Source organism: Meleagris gallopavo, chromosome 1, assembly GCF_905368555.1.
Source record: "Meleagris gallopavo chromosome 1, MGAL_WU_HG_1.1, whole genome shotgun sequence".
NCBI classification, from domain to species: Eukaryota; Metazoa; Chordata; class Aves; order Galliformes; family Phasianidae; genus Meleagris; species Meleagris gallopavo.
In genome coordinates, this window is record NC_139404.1 from 84,677,085 (window position 1) to 84,692,490 (window position 15,406).

General features: G+C 36.4%; 1 protein-coding gene across 19 annotated transcripts in view; it reads left to right on the top strand.

Annotated features, from left to right (window-relative positions):
* LOC116217322 (uncharacterized) overlaps window positions 1-15,406 on the top strand; it is a 672,500-nt gene that overhangs the window by 331,797 nt on the left and 325,297 nt on the right. For 3 of the 19 annotated variants that reach the window (XR_014887148.1, XR_014887155.1, XM_085239017.1), the window contains one exon: window positions 14,244-14,370. The exons of the other annotated variants lie outside the window; for them this stretch is intronic. Coding sequence is in view for 1 of the 3 variants with exons in the window: in XM_085239017.1 (XP_085095143.1) it covers window positions 14,244-14,337 (94 nt within the window). In the remaining 2 variants the exon portion in view is untranslated. The remainder of the gene's footprint in view (window positions 1-14,243; window positions 14,371-15,406) is intronic. 19 annotated transcript variants of the gene reach the window in all.

Genomic DNA, 15,406 nt, shown 5'->3' on the forward strand with positions numbered 1-15,406 from the left:
GGAGTGTGGGGAGAGGAAGAATTTAATAATTCAGGAAACACAGTCAGAGATTAGATCTATGTGTAAGTATTGTTGAAAAGAAATAGAATATTGAAAAGGTATGGCAGAAATTTATGCTGTTATGTGTGCTTACACAGTGCAGAAGAATGATGCGTTACCTTTGTGTAACAATTTGTTAATATATATATTTTTTCAAGTTGAGAGTTGGATTATAACGATGAGATGATGAGATAGCATTTGATATTCAAATGAAACAGCTAGTGAACTTTCATTTTTTTGCTGTCTGCTTGAAAAATTTCTGTTAAGAACATTTTTTTGTTTTAACCAAGATTGGCCTTGTCTTCTGCTAGATTTTTTCTAGAAGGGGTTCTAGGATTACATTTCAGTGCAGCTGGTGGAGAGATTCTGCCTTCAAACTCTGTACAAAGTAACTACAGACCAACATTCAAATTGACCTAGAATAGCCTGGCCTGCCTTGTATGCACTGCGTATGCCCTTATATTGATAGGAAGATGTAGTGTTTGGTGATAATTTATCCTTGCTGTTTACATTCACAGAATGGGGGTTGTGTCCTTTCCTTCTTGTTTAGCAGTATTTGCACTGCGTGGTTCTTACAAAATAGATGTAGCTACCAGGAGGGAGGAGGATCCTCCTACATCCATGCACCGGTGCCTGCAGGATTTTAATTATCTGGCTAAAAAAGTTATATGAGTGACTTTACATTGGCAAAATTGGGGTAACTTACTTTATTCTACTGGGGAGAATGACAGTGGGTTATATGGTCTGGTCCCTAGGCTGGAATCTACACTAAGAGTATCTGTAGGTGATCTGCTAGTAAAGTAGTCAAGACACAGTGAAAGCAGTGCAGAAACATAGGGTAAACCTATGGCTGCTTAAGTTGCCAAATGCTCTGGCTCCTAACTACTCTCCTCATCTGAAAGTCAGTGCCTCTTATATTTTCAACAAGGAGTGTATGCTCCTTTGTTTAATTACTTCTTGGCTTCAACCAAGACTGAGGGCAGGGCTGGTGCTCAAGTGGCTACAGGAGTAGCAGTCTCTTTGAGCATGCTCTTTTCTGATGAATGGGCCATAGAAATTCTTACTTGTGATATGCAGAAAGTGCTGTCTGCTGAAACAACTGGACATGGGCAATGAAGTTGACAGAAAGTGTTTACTAACTGTTTGGCAGGAAACAAGCTTTTGATTATCAGCATAACTTAAGTTTACTAGCAGCTAATCCATCTTTCAAGTAAGATTCATAGTCCTAGCTAGTGTGAGCACTTCTGGAAATTTTGCCCATCTCATCAAGAAAAGGAGAAGAAAACTTTCTGGTAATTGTGTGAGGATCCTTTCCAAATGTCTGTTGGAGAATTATTCCATTGTGTTAACAATGCTAGAATTATCAGAAATCTTGCAGTTTTGCCAAACTAAAATTAGTGGAAAAGCAGTTTAAACGCTACAGCTGTGCTGCATTACACAGTAATTGCATACTTAATAATGCAAGATGTACACCACTTCTTACAAAGAAAATTAATTAATTTGCTTCTTAATTTTTTTTTTTCAGTTAAAAAAAAAAACTGGCTAAATACTTCGTAACTTGTACATGTGTTTGTTTTGTTTTTTTTTTTTTTTTAATGTTAGTGCTAACAGCTTTAAATAAAAAGGTTTTAGAATAACACCAATTTAAATGCCCTTGAAACAGTTCTGAATATGTTTCCGTTTCCTTTAAAAACGCTTGATTTGTATGTCTAGTAATGATATGGACACCAGAGCAACAACAACAGAAAAAAGAGTGTCACAGCAATCACCCCTAGCAATTAGCATGTACATTTTCAGCTGTTAAGGGAGTGAGACCCCCAGGAGAAAAGAAAAATTGATGTGCTGTTACTCTGCCACTTGAGAATATGTGGTGCTGGGCACATATAATGATTTTTGAGTTTTTTTCTATTCTCAGGCCAGAAATGATTTCAGTTTTGTTTTAAGTTGATTTGAAATCATAAGGACTAATCACTCTGTCTAACAACTGCATTCACAAAAATCGAAGTTTTTCTTTTCCAATTAAACACAAAATAATACAGAATTTCTAATGCTTGTAACCTCCGTGTTCATCAAACTCATGGTGAAAGTTGTATTAATTTCTGAGGTTGCATATGCTTATGCAAGCTTGTGGATCTCTCTTAGAGTACTGCCATTGTATTGTGAGGAAGCATTAAACATTCTTTGTGGGAGTGCTTTTGTCATGGGAATCAGCTGATCCAGCTTGCTGTGATTGCTGCTTGCCAAAGACAATCAGCTCTGTGCCCAATTTCTTCTGTCTTTTTGGAATGTAAAGAAAAATGTATTTTGCTATCATAAGGCTGGTATGAAGACTCAGCACCTACAGCCTTTCCTTTTTGCTTCCACTTGTGTTTTTGGCTATTACTCTGTACAGTGTTGCTGAAAAATCCGTGGCCATTTCTGGGACCACAAATCCAACTGGGTATTTTCTGCTTCTTATCTTTAGGGACTGTGATGTGAACATCTAACAATACAAGCAGTCCTGGGGAACAGAATGTCAACAGAGGCCAACTCACACTTTTTATTTATTGTTCTGTAATTGTGTGACCTAAATATATGTTACAGTTTGCCTCTGCAGCCTGTGCAAAACTTCCATACATTTTGAAGCTAGTTTCTGTCAATACTTTAGATGGATAATGGTGGATAGCTTTGGTGACATGTCTTAACCTTCATTCTGCTCAAATTCATGCACATTAAACTGTATTGTGCTCAAGTATTATGGAGATAGTTGTAACATTAAGAGTGAAAGGACAATTGAGATGACAGTAATTTCTGTAAAATCTACAACTTCCCAGAGAGGGATAATATTACTCTAGGGAAACTCGTGAGATGTTCATTTAAGTTGAACTTTTTCTTTTTACCTGCTGCTTAGTTTTTGCTTATTTTGTTTTCACTGTGAGGATAGAGGAGTTGGGAGTAATGAGGGCAGGCTGTTGGTTTTTTTTTTCAGGTTAACATCAGTGACAAATCTGTACCTATTTCTGTTCAGTTTTTCTTCAGTTTTTGTTGGTTTGTTTCTATGCTATGGGTGTTTTGCTTAACACAAAACTCTCACAACTTCATGTCATATATTTTTAAGCTTTTTAGGCAATAACATTGGAAAAAGCATGGTTTTTTTAGGATACATTTTGATAGAAGTTAGCTACCTCTCAATAAAATTAAACCTACTAAATAAAAAGCATTAACGCCATGTGATCAAATCTTTAATTTCTGTTCCCCATATGTTAGTCTACTGATAAAAATGAATTCTCTTGGCAGACCTGGAAATCTAGACACTTCCACCTCTGTCCTTTCTTCTGCAGAAGTCTTCCATGTTATGGGAAATATGGCCTTAAAATTCTTAGGGGTTTTAGCTAACTTCCCCTACAGTGCTTAAGACTCTTCAGGAGATGAAAGATGTAATACAGTATAACCACATATTGGATATAGTCAGTGCTGTTGTGTTTTTCCATGGCGGTGGAATGGTGATTATTATATACTCTTCTATTTCATCCACCTACTCACACATGGAGGTAAGATCATCTCATCTCTTTCTCTCTCCTGTGCTTGTTCCTTCCTACCTATAACTTTTACAAACACTGTTTCTTTTGCCACACTAATTACATTGGAAACGCACCTTGATTTACAGCTAATAGATTCCTTATTAATTACCCATCTTCTGCTGAACCATCTTTGCTCTAACAAACATCTTTTGTGAAAATCCCCAGTTATCTTGACTGCTTACTTGCTAATTTTCAAAACAGTTGAAAAGTTTTATTATTTATTGAGGGTGCTCTGTTGTTTTGTGTTTTTTTTTAATATGTAGTATTACTTTGGCTTCTGCTTTTTGCCACTGACTGCCATTCATAGGCTGTTGGAGGGAAGGTTTTCTTTGTCCAGAGCTGATTTTGTGCTCTGTTACTCCTCCTTAGTATATCTTCCTGTACTATTTTGAATTTTCCATCTGTTTTGAATTCTCCATCATTGTGAAGGTGTCAAAACGTTGTGTCAGAGCATATTGACTGAAGTATTACAGAAACTTCAGTTTGCTTTAAATGCCTGCTATTACAAAGCTAATTCTGGGCCTTCCATCATATTTGAAGGCTTTATCCTGCTTCTATCCTAACAGCAAGTGAGTTTCTTATAAAGAACTCAGTTAACACTTCTAAAACAGCAAAATAGGCTTCTGTGCCTTTTGTATTTTCCATTTAAAAACACGTCTCTCACCTTTCTGTTTATATGGAATGCAGTTTTCTTCAAATTTCTGTAATACAGTTGCAATACAGTTTCTTCGGCCGAGTTAGCTGAAAACTATTAACATCATCAAGGGCCTCAGAGTCAACTATTGTAAGAAATAAAACAACTCTTTTCTGTTTTCACCTACTGCTTGCTGACAAAGGGAGAAACAACATTTAAATCCTTTTCAGTTGCCTCCCATGTTTCTGGAGAGTTTTGCTTCTCCTGGAGCCTTTAGCTGCTCTGTTTGTGGAGTTTTCTGTAGTTTACTTCAACTGTAGCAGTATTTGTTCAGAAATTGATTACAGTGGGGACGAAAAACTTAATGAGGCTCCTTCTATTGTTAACTGCTAACTGACCTGCATTGTTACACATGTAAGTCTGCATATTATAGACAACGGTTCAAATTATTTAGGCCAAGCTTTATAAAATCCACCAAAGTTTTCATTAACCACTTCAAGGAAAATAATAGCGAAGGTCAGTCTAAGCTAAAATGTGTTCTTCAGTCTTCCTTAACCATTCTGTGCTTTTCTGCCTCTAATAGTACACCTGTCCCTCAGATGTTGTATGTGACTGATTAATGCTTCCTTCTTTCTTTGGGGAAATTGTTTTTTCTTTTTTGAATGTTTCAAAATGAGGAAAGTTTACTTTAGAGACATGCTGTGAATGTGATTTCTGGATGTTCTGTTTCTTTGGAGAGGAAACCAATATTTTCATTCACTTCTCCACTTGTGTGAATCACTGTGGATTCAGACGAATACTCTGAAATGGGCAACCAGCAATATCTAATCGTTTTATACATCCTAAACTAGTTCAGACAATGTGCATAATTAAATCAAAAACATCATAAATTTTAGCTGGCTTTTTCAGATCTTTCTGTAAAGTGAAAGATGGGAGAAGTGTCATTTGTCTTCAGAGAACTTATCATTACTTGAATAATAAAATTCCAAAGAAAGAAAATGGCTATTATATATGAATAATTGCACTGAATATTTCCCAATTTGGATATTTGATGCTATTTCAAAATATATTGCAATGTAAGCCACAGGATTTAATATAAAAAGAATATTTTTAATTAAAAAAAAAGCTTTCATTCCACTTTCAATAATGTCTATCAAAACTATATTTTTTAAAAATCTGCACTTTATTCAATTAGAAAAGCTCAATTAATCAACAAGAGCCAAATGAGTTCTGTTCAAACTAATGAAACATAACACCGTTTACTCCTTTCATCCATTCATTTCTTTAGAGGTCAATTTTGTCACTGTGCTGCTCTAGGGCTATTTCAGTATTGGTTCTTTTTTAAAATGTGTTCCAGTCCCAGCATTAAGAATGAAGTTCCAGAAGGATTAGTCCATCTTGCAATTAGTGTGTATATAGCCACCAGAGAGATTGGTAATAACAGCTTCCGACAAGAATGGATGATTATTGAAATAGAATTCTATCTCCTGTAGAAATAGTGGGGAATCAATAAATTATTATTCTATAAATTATTAAATCTATAGGCACAAGATGACCATACGTTGAGTTCCTTCTCATTAATTAATTAAATGAGGACATACGCCCATTGTTACCGTCTGTCAATTTAATGATTTATTGAATAATGGATGCTGCTAATACAAGGTTGAACATGATGATATCCATCTTCAGTGCTACTCCAGCATTAATGATCTTGACACTACATCAGTCTACTCCACCCTTTTGGCAAATGTCTTTATTTAATACGCTCCAGCAGAAGATGTTGTTCAGACTTTACAGTCCAGCAGGTATTTCCTTATATTTCCTTTCTAGCAAAGTTATTTTTAAAAAGATTTTTTAAACAACAAGCACTTTTTTTTTTTTTTTAATTATTATTTTTGCACAGTGGGGTAGGGTGCTGTGCTAAAATGCTGCAAAAAATAAAGGAAAGGAATGAGGCTGATGTGTTTAAAACAGCCAGACAGGTAACCCATTGTAAAACTGTAGACCTGCTGGGAAGAATCACTTAGCTCTTGCAGGAATATATTGTGTACATTACTCATGATTTTGATTATGAATCTCCAGATTTGTTATTAAATCTTCATATGAAAGAGATGGTTTAGACCCTCTTAATTCCATCTTCTCTGTTTCTGGAAAAGAAGACAAGAATTCTTTTCAAAATATTGTCTCTAGGTTTTTGGAAAGTTGTGCATTAATATTATTAATTGTTCCTAGTAAGGATATGTCTTCTTTCAAGTTCTTATCCCGCTTTCTAAATAAACCATATTCTACTTAAACATGTGAACTCTTGAATCCATTGGAAGTCATAGATGTTATTTTCAGTACTCTGAAAACAGTTTTCTTTTTTAAGTTGACTTCAAGCTAGCTCTGTGCTGATGTGCATCATTAAAAACTAAATCAAATTAAATGAACACTTGTGTATCCCTGTGACCTCCTGGTTTATGTTGTATAGACCTTCAACTTGATCTTACAGGCTGTATTGATTATATATTATCACATAGACCAAATGATCTCTGAGGATCGCATTAACTAGATAAATAGTCTAAATACATTAAATTGAATTTTCATGCATCTCTTCAATAAAGTAAGGGATTGTCAAAAAACATTTTATGTTTTTCCTTTCTACAGTGATTAATTAAAACTTTGTTTTTATTGCTAGATAGCCACAGTCATAGTCACGATGATTTCGAATAGAAAAGGATGTTTGGCAAAATCCACTAGTGAGAAAATCAACTGAGTTGTAAGTGGATAGGACCAAAATTAATAAAATGTATAGAAAACAAGGATGAACTATTATACAGCAAAAGTAGTTTAAATAGAATAGGCCATATTTTTATTCATTTGAATTTCCTTTAGAAAACTGAGACTTGTGACAGCTGCAAAATAAAAGTGATTTCATCGTGCAGTGTATTATTAAAACTTCATATACAGTTACTTATGCAAAGTACTTACAGTAATAAAAAACCATTTATTTTCTTTAGTTAGATGATCCCTACCTCCAAGCAGTGACTTCAACAAAATATTAGAGCATGCATATTTATCAAATTAGGCAAAGTAAAATATTTCTAATATAAGCATATGCTTTACTATTTTGTTTATTTATGATACATTGTGAAAACTAGAAATACATAGAAATTGTTAGAAGGTATATACCGAGCAAGATCTATGTCCGGTGGATGATATTGAGTCTTGGATGACATCTGTATATACATTTAATGTCTTATGCATAACTTTGGTATAACCATAATAATGGCAGCATCAGCATAAGATTGTCCCTGTAGTCTTCTTACAAGGAAAACTCCTATTCAACATATTCAGTATGAAGCGTCACTGTAATGGAATGCATTTTGTGCCCTAACTTGGACTAGACTTCTAATCTTAGTACCCTTGATAAGATCTGTAGGATTTCTAATGGGAGCTGGAACAAGTTCATGCTGAACAACAATGTAGAAGGACCCTCTTCTCCCTGTATCTTCCTCAAAAAAATCTAGTGCCCCTTTAAATTCCAGCCCAAACATGGTTGTACTGAATTACAGTATTCATATAACATGGTTGTATGAATTATAGTATTATATGTCACCAAAGAAGTGGTTGAGAATACATTTTATGACATTGATCAACAGGCTTCCATAAAAACACTTATTTTCTAGATTTAACAACAGGTGTTTCCACTTACCAAAAGAATACAACCTTATTTATATCTTTATTCTCTCAGTCACTCCACAAAAGACAAATTCATTTGCAAGTCAGCCCACAAGGGAAACTAAAGCACAGCCTGAAACAGCAAGACTGAGGTTTGCAAGAAAAGCATACCTGCTTTTGTAACAGGTCCCTGCCATTTTTACCCTGTGCAGAAGAGTGTTGCAAATAAAACTTGAGCTACAGATTAGCCCTCAAAAAATGGATATTGAAGTAGTAATAAAGTGACACGTATGCTTTGTGCTTCATTTTAAAGGATGAGTTTTACCTTCCTAGCAATTTGTACTAAATATGTTACAGAAACTTTACTTCTACATCAAAGATTAAATAATTAAACCACAAAGAGGTTACCTTTACTACTATGTATGCATTTTAGAATTGTAGAATTGTGTTGGAAAATATACATTATACACATTATATGCATATGTATTTATGTGCATATATATATATAAAATTTAGGAGAGAAGGAGAATGAAATGCTAGTGCAGGAGTAACAACCAGGTATGTTAACTATGAAAGGATGAGTAGGTAGCAGTATTGTGATTTATTAGAATAATGACATAGAAATAGACTTACCCTGTCATAAACTTGTGGGCAAGCTATTTTTCTCTTATACTAATCATAAATCATCATTTTGCTTTTATGCTTGAGAAGAAACACCTCAGAGTACCTCAGGCAGTAGCTAGGAAAAGAATGGTTTTCATCCAAAGGTCAAGACTGAATCTTACAGAAATTTCCATTTTTATGCCATCTGGATGCAGATAATACAGTATAGTATTTAGATCCAGATCACTGTTAATAGCTACAGTGACAGAAACTCCCCTAAGGGTGAGAGGCTTTAACAAAGAAATGTCAATGCCCCACTCAGAAATAATTTTCTGAGTCCTAATGATGATTTAAGTGACCATTGTTGCGATGTCACAGTACACATATGTGATATATCATCAATACTGTGAACCACAAATAAGATCTGTCCAAGAGAACAGATAACCAGATTGAAAATGCTGAGTGTCTCTAACTCCATTGATTAAGGGGATTTGGCAAAAGCCCAGAATATCTCACAGAGAGCTATGAATTATAATTGTTGGCTACTGTTAGCCCAGTTGTCATACATAGGTTATATCTGACTTGATATCACTAACCAAGAAGATCAAGCAAGAAATTTCTTTAGATAGTTCTGTCTAGTTTGTAACATAGGTACAATACAATGAATTTTGTATTGAACTTACTCTTGAAATTGTGGGCTGGAACAAAAAACATTTTGTATGGTTTGTGATGCTGTTCTGCTGTCTTACAACTTCCTAATGATGCTGTTGACTACTCCTTCTGGCTGAAGGAAGAACTGTTGAAGAGGACACGTAAAAAGGTACCTCTTTTCATCCTCCCATCAGAGAATGTGTAGGGTGCTTTGAGCCCACCAATTCAACCTTTTTGAAAAAAATATATTTTTAGATTTATTTTTTCTTCATGAAAGAACTCCTAAATTCAGGAGAGTATTATGACACCTCTAGCCAACATATGTGTGGTAATTTTAATTTATCAGGAAGTCTGATGGGCAGAAATCTGAGGGAGATGCCACATTTAAAAGCAAGTGGCTTTTAGCTAAGTATAAGTCCTGCTGATTAATCCTTCTGCCTCTACAGGTCATTTGATTTTAATGAAGACGAGTTTTTTGTTATTTCTGTGAATTCTTGTCATTACTTATAAGTGACTGGTTTAGCTGGATCCTAATGGGTCAGTCACAGCTGATTCAATTCACAGCAGCTCCAGATGACCCATTTTCTTTGAAGTCATTTGCTCCTTCTAGACTGAGAACAGGTTTTTTGTTTGTTTGTTTTGTATATACCATACCACAGCTATAGCTTCTCTGAGATATTCACTTCCCTGTCCAATTTATATTATTTATTAAACTCATATACTGCAAAGAATTTTTTAAAAAGTCAGATTTGTGACAAGTTTTAGGCCATGTGGAGAAGTATTTGGAAAGCTGGAATGGTAGAGTGTCAAGTCCTCTTATTTTTGTTCAGCCTTATTGATGCTATGGAACAAAAGCAAGTCCAATTTTGGAATAACTTCACTATTCCGTTCTGGAATTGTGTTTATTTAAAAAATGTGTATGTACTTGTTTTCAGGTGATTTGGGAAAGCATCCAGGAATTTATTTTAAAGGTGATGTCAGAATCTAGTTAGGTTACTCTGAAAATTTATTTATTCATTCATTTATTTATTTATTTATTTGGAAAATACAACAGGTACAAAGAATACAATAGCACTGTTTGATAGAGGAAATTCTCAGCTACAAAGAACTATGTTTCAACATAACCACCACCATTAGCTGTGCATTTTCACCAGTGATGAACAAGAGCCTACATGCTGCAGTTGTAAAAATCTACACCAGCAGGGGTGACCCACTGTCACTGTCACCATTGCTGAACCACATAGAATCATAGAATCGTAGAATCACTCAGGTTGGAAAAGACTTTAAAGATCATCAAGTCCAATCACAACCTAACCGTACTACCCTAACTCTAACAACCCCCCACTAAATCATGTCCCTGAGCACCACATCTAAACATCCCTGGAGAGCCTATTCCAGTGCTTAACAGCCCTTTCTGTAAGGAAGTTTTTCCTGATATCCAACCTAAACTTACCCTGGCACAACTTGAGGCCATTTCCTCTCATCCTGTCACCTGTCACCAGTGAGAAGAGACCAACCCCGCTCTCGCTGTAAGCACCTTTCAGGTCTTGGAAGAGATCAATAAGGTCTCCCCTCAGCCTTTTTCCCAGGCTAAACAGCCCCATTTCCTTCAGTAAACATCCCCACCGTCTCACTGTGCTTACATCCACTGTTTGGTCTCTGCCAGTGTTCAACAAGTATCAATGAATGTCTGTGAGTCCCGTCTTTTCTGCCTGAAGGAATTCAGAGATACACCTTTGCTCTATATGCGCTTTCATGTCAAACGCTATTTGGTCAGACTGCCCCTCTGCTGCCATCTGTCACATGGCAACAACATGTAAGGGAATATTGGTGGGACGGTTCAATCTCTACTGCCATACCACCAATATCTATCTCTGATAGTGTGGGAAGCACAATAAAATGGGAGGTATTATTTTCAGACCAATCCTCATGTTTTAGATGTGATCTGTGAACGGCATGAAGAAAACTATTTTATATCTAAAGTAATGTAGCCAAAACAGCGTGTGTTTAGCACAATGTAGTCTGTACTTATAAAACTGTACTCCTGTGTTTGATACCACCTCTCCATTATTTACCAGGGAGCCCCAGCAGACATGAATCATTATTGTGCCATTACACCTAGCTCTGCACAAATATTTCTTGAAGTACAATTTGTGCTGCCAGTCTTCACTCTGGAAGAGGGAACATCCTGAGTTCCTTTTCGTAAAGATAACTGGTTAACTTAGCAAGGAGGGTGTCTTGTGCCTAGCTCAGCCGTGCAGATTAGATGGAGAAGTAGGGTTTCTTCCCTCAATCCACACAGCGAGATGAAATGAAAATAAATCCTGCTTAATAGGTTATATATACACTTATAGACAAGCATGCAGAGAAATACTTAAAAGGTGAGAAAAGAGTACCCTTTCTCTATCTACATATCAACCCCAATATAAACTTGTGGGTCTGGAAAGAAGCTTGGAGCCAAGGAAGCTGCCCTGGTTAAGGCCCTGCTTCTAGCAGTTTTTACAGAAGAAATGTGAGCATTTCTTGAGTGACAGCTCTTCTGAGGACTGTATCTGCAGTACCAGTTTATGCATCACCCTTTTACTCCCATGTGGTGTCTAAAGGCACCATTTAGTTCAGAAACTGAAACAGTGGTAACAGAAACGAACAGGACATAGAGAATATGATGTTGTTACTAACCGTAGCCTAAAATGCTAGTAAGAGTTAGGACTGTAATTAATATTAATGATCACTAGTGCGTATTTATAATGATGGAAAAAAAGCATTCTTTTAACATACTGAAATATCAAATGTCTGGTTATATCAGCAATTTGTCCCTGAAAATACTCATTAGAAAAAAATTACCTCTTTTCCATAGCACACTGGATGTCCTGAGGGGTATGCAGAAGTCAGAAGACATTACTTTCCTGCAGTAGCTAGGCAAACCTAGATCACTTGAAACAGGAGCAGAGGAAAGATAGTAATGTATTTTTTTTTTTGCCACGAAGGTGCTTTGTGTACTGTGCTAATTATTCACTTCCATTCACCACTTTGCAAATTTGTTGAGAAATGGCTACAAATAATGGTACGTTAAATGTCTGTGGAACAACGTGAATATGTGAGCCAGCTGTGCTGTCTGGATTCACAGTAAATATTTGCCTGAGCTGGAGCAGGCTTCTAATTTATTAAAAAATATTTGTTGACTAATTGGAAAATGTTCTGGTAGGCATTTCTTTCTCTTTATTTCAGCATGTGTGCTTATGGTTTGTATTAAGTTCTGTGCTTTCTCAGCATAAGATGAGTATCTTCCAGCCATGCAAAAGTGAAACTTTGCACTTGTGGAGCTGCCAATGTTATTGAGGCATAGCAATTATACCATAACATCCTTCCAAGAAAAGTGTGGTGATGTGTGTCCTAGCACCAATCGTCAATCCAGGGTGATTTTTTCTCCTCATAAACAATAGATAGTTGGGAACTAAATGTTTCAATCTTAATTAAGTGATTGCAGAAAACATGAAAGCACATCACATCATTCTGTAGCACGTAGCACACTGTGTGAAAAAAAATACTAGATTCAGAGCTGTGTTGCCTGGCAGTGAAGGACATTCTCTCTTACTATAGTTCAGCAATTTCTATAGGACTTTGCCAGGCACTGAAGTAGAAACTGGCAGTCTCTGATTACTGCCTGAACAGATTATAATTGTCCTGGGCCATGCTTAAGGAATAGTAACATTTCCAGAGCAGTAGAAGAAAGTCTGTTGATGGAAGGAGCAGGAGTGGATTTTTCATTAAACTTCCCAATTACTGACTTTGCCATCTTCTTTCAGAAATGTTACTATCACCTGGGACTGATCAGAAGTGGAATCACCTGGCTAGAAATCACCTGGCCAGAGTCAGATGTGCATAGTTAAAATTACTTCTTGGAATTTTTTCAGACAGAAAGTTTCTAAGAATGGGAGCTTTGCTTGGCAATAGTCTTCCTCAAGTGTTCTGGAGTGGATGAATATCCAGCTTATCAGCCGTGCATATAATCTAGTGGTGTTGGGTACTGTAAAATGAGGTCTCTAGACTGGAATGTTTGAATCATCTACATCAGCTTATCACAAAGTACTGGAGGGGAGGAAAGGCGACTCTCATTTAAACAGCTTTAATATGTGTTGGTTTTTTTTTTTTGTTTTTGTTTTTCCACTTATGTTCACCAATTTCCATAGGTTTGCAAGCATTTATTACTTTATGCTCATGGATGTCTTTCACTGCAGCCGTAAGTGCAGAGGTGTTCAATTCCTTTGCAACAAAGGCAAATTTATCATGGCTTCAGCATGTTTGCTGTGTCCAGGGCTCCAATACTGTTCTCTGAGACCTCCAAGGTCAAAAGAGTGCCTTGGCCAGACTGTGCTGGGGAATAATACATTACAGCAGTCACTGTATGTCAAAGTCAGTTCCTGGCGTGCAGCAGGGCTGGGGCATGGGATTGAACTTCAAGAATTCGGAGGAGGAGGGGTCAAGTAATAAGTCATAGGGGATAAATGATACATGGGAAAAAGCATTATGAACATGATTTATATTAATTATAAGTTAGCTCACAGCCATCACCACAAAGGGATAATAGAACTTCCATTTTTTGTAGATAGGGTATTGGAAATCTTGTTCAAAAGCATTTGTTCTATGCATAAAATTGGGACAAACTTTTATCTACTTGTCATGTTTGCTAGAAATCTGATTTGAGTTTTATGTTCCATAGGGGTTGTTTAATATTTTTCTGATTTCTGTGAAAATTTAGGAATTTATAGGTTACTGGAATGTAATCTTAGTGGGGAAAAAAAAAGAATTTCATAGAGAGCCATCCACTTTCCTCCTTATTTTTTTTCTCATCTTGGTTAGTTGCATAGTCTTAGATGAACAGAAGCTTTACTACACTTGAGCACACTACATTTACAATGATTAAAGCTGCTTTTGCATGTATTAAATTTTTTGTTGGTGGAAAGCTTAAAAACAATGCTATTTTTTTATTTGGATTTTGTATTTACTAATGCTATAGTAAAGAGAAAAAAAATGCTTATTAAGCACCAGCACCTACTTGTGGTAGATGAGCTCTTTTGTCTCAAAAATGCTTTCAGCTCAAGGAAGAGACGCAGATTAAACCAATGGGAAGTGAGGAAAACAGAGGAGCAAAGACATAGGGAAGGGGCTTTTAGGAATGAAAATCAGTGAAGAAAGATAAACTTTTTCAAGACAGCTGAAAAGGTAAGTTGAACTATGGAAACATATAAAATACACAAAGGGAAGAGAATATCATAACATTTAATCCTATTTTATTAATTGTGGACCTTCTGCTGTTCCCTGTGGTTAAAAAAAATATAGATAGCATCAAATCAGTAACCTCAGTAGCAAAAAACTAATTCTTTTGTGAAGAATTGCAGCAATTCAGAGTAGGAGCTCTGTTTCCTGGTTTCTGTAATCATTTTTTAAATTTCCAATGAGTCTGGAAACAGAGTGCCCCTGGGAGAGCCGGGGAACATTTGCTCCCAGCACTGAGTTTGGCAAAGGGGTGCCAGGGTGTTCAGTCCCACCTGACCCTGAGTTGGGAAGTTGTGGTTCTATCTCTGCTCTCGTGTTTCTAGCCCTTGTCCACCCATGTTCTCAGATAACTGGAAGCTCTTGAGGAAGCTTTTTCTTTGGAAATCTTAGCAGCTGAAATACACTAACACATAAATCCCCTGTATTGTTCGACAGAACAGAATTTAACACTAGGCTTAGGGCTGGAGCCTGCAGAGGATGTTCATATGTTGTTTGTTTTTCCAGAGAAGACTCAGAAACTTTGGACAAATCTTTACTTTCAGCAAAGCATTTTTGAATACTTTGGGTAACTGCTCAGAAGCACTGAACAAATATGTTTTTTATGCCTCAGCCCATTTTTGTAGGGCTGGCAGGACAGTAAGGACATGTAGGTAATCCTGGCAGCAGTTGCAATCTTGGGGGACAAATGCTGACCCAGCTGTACTGGTGCAGGCTGGTACTCGGTGCTGCTTTACACCCCAGTCTAGATGTTGACAACTCATTTGTCATATGTGTGGTTAGGATCAGCACAGCACCCTGGGTGCAAGTGGAAATGGTTTTAAGAGAAGTATAGCACCAGAGAAGGGACATAAGCATTTATCTTTTACTGCATATTTAATAAGGTAGGGAAAAGCAGCTGAGCAGATCCATATTTTTAACTTTCTTGGTGTGTTTACCACATAAGCAACTGAAGCAGCTTTGAATTTTGTCTGGTGTTTGAATG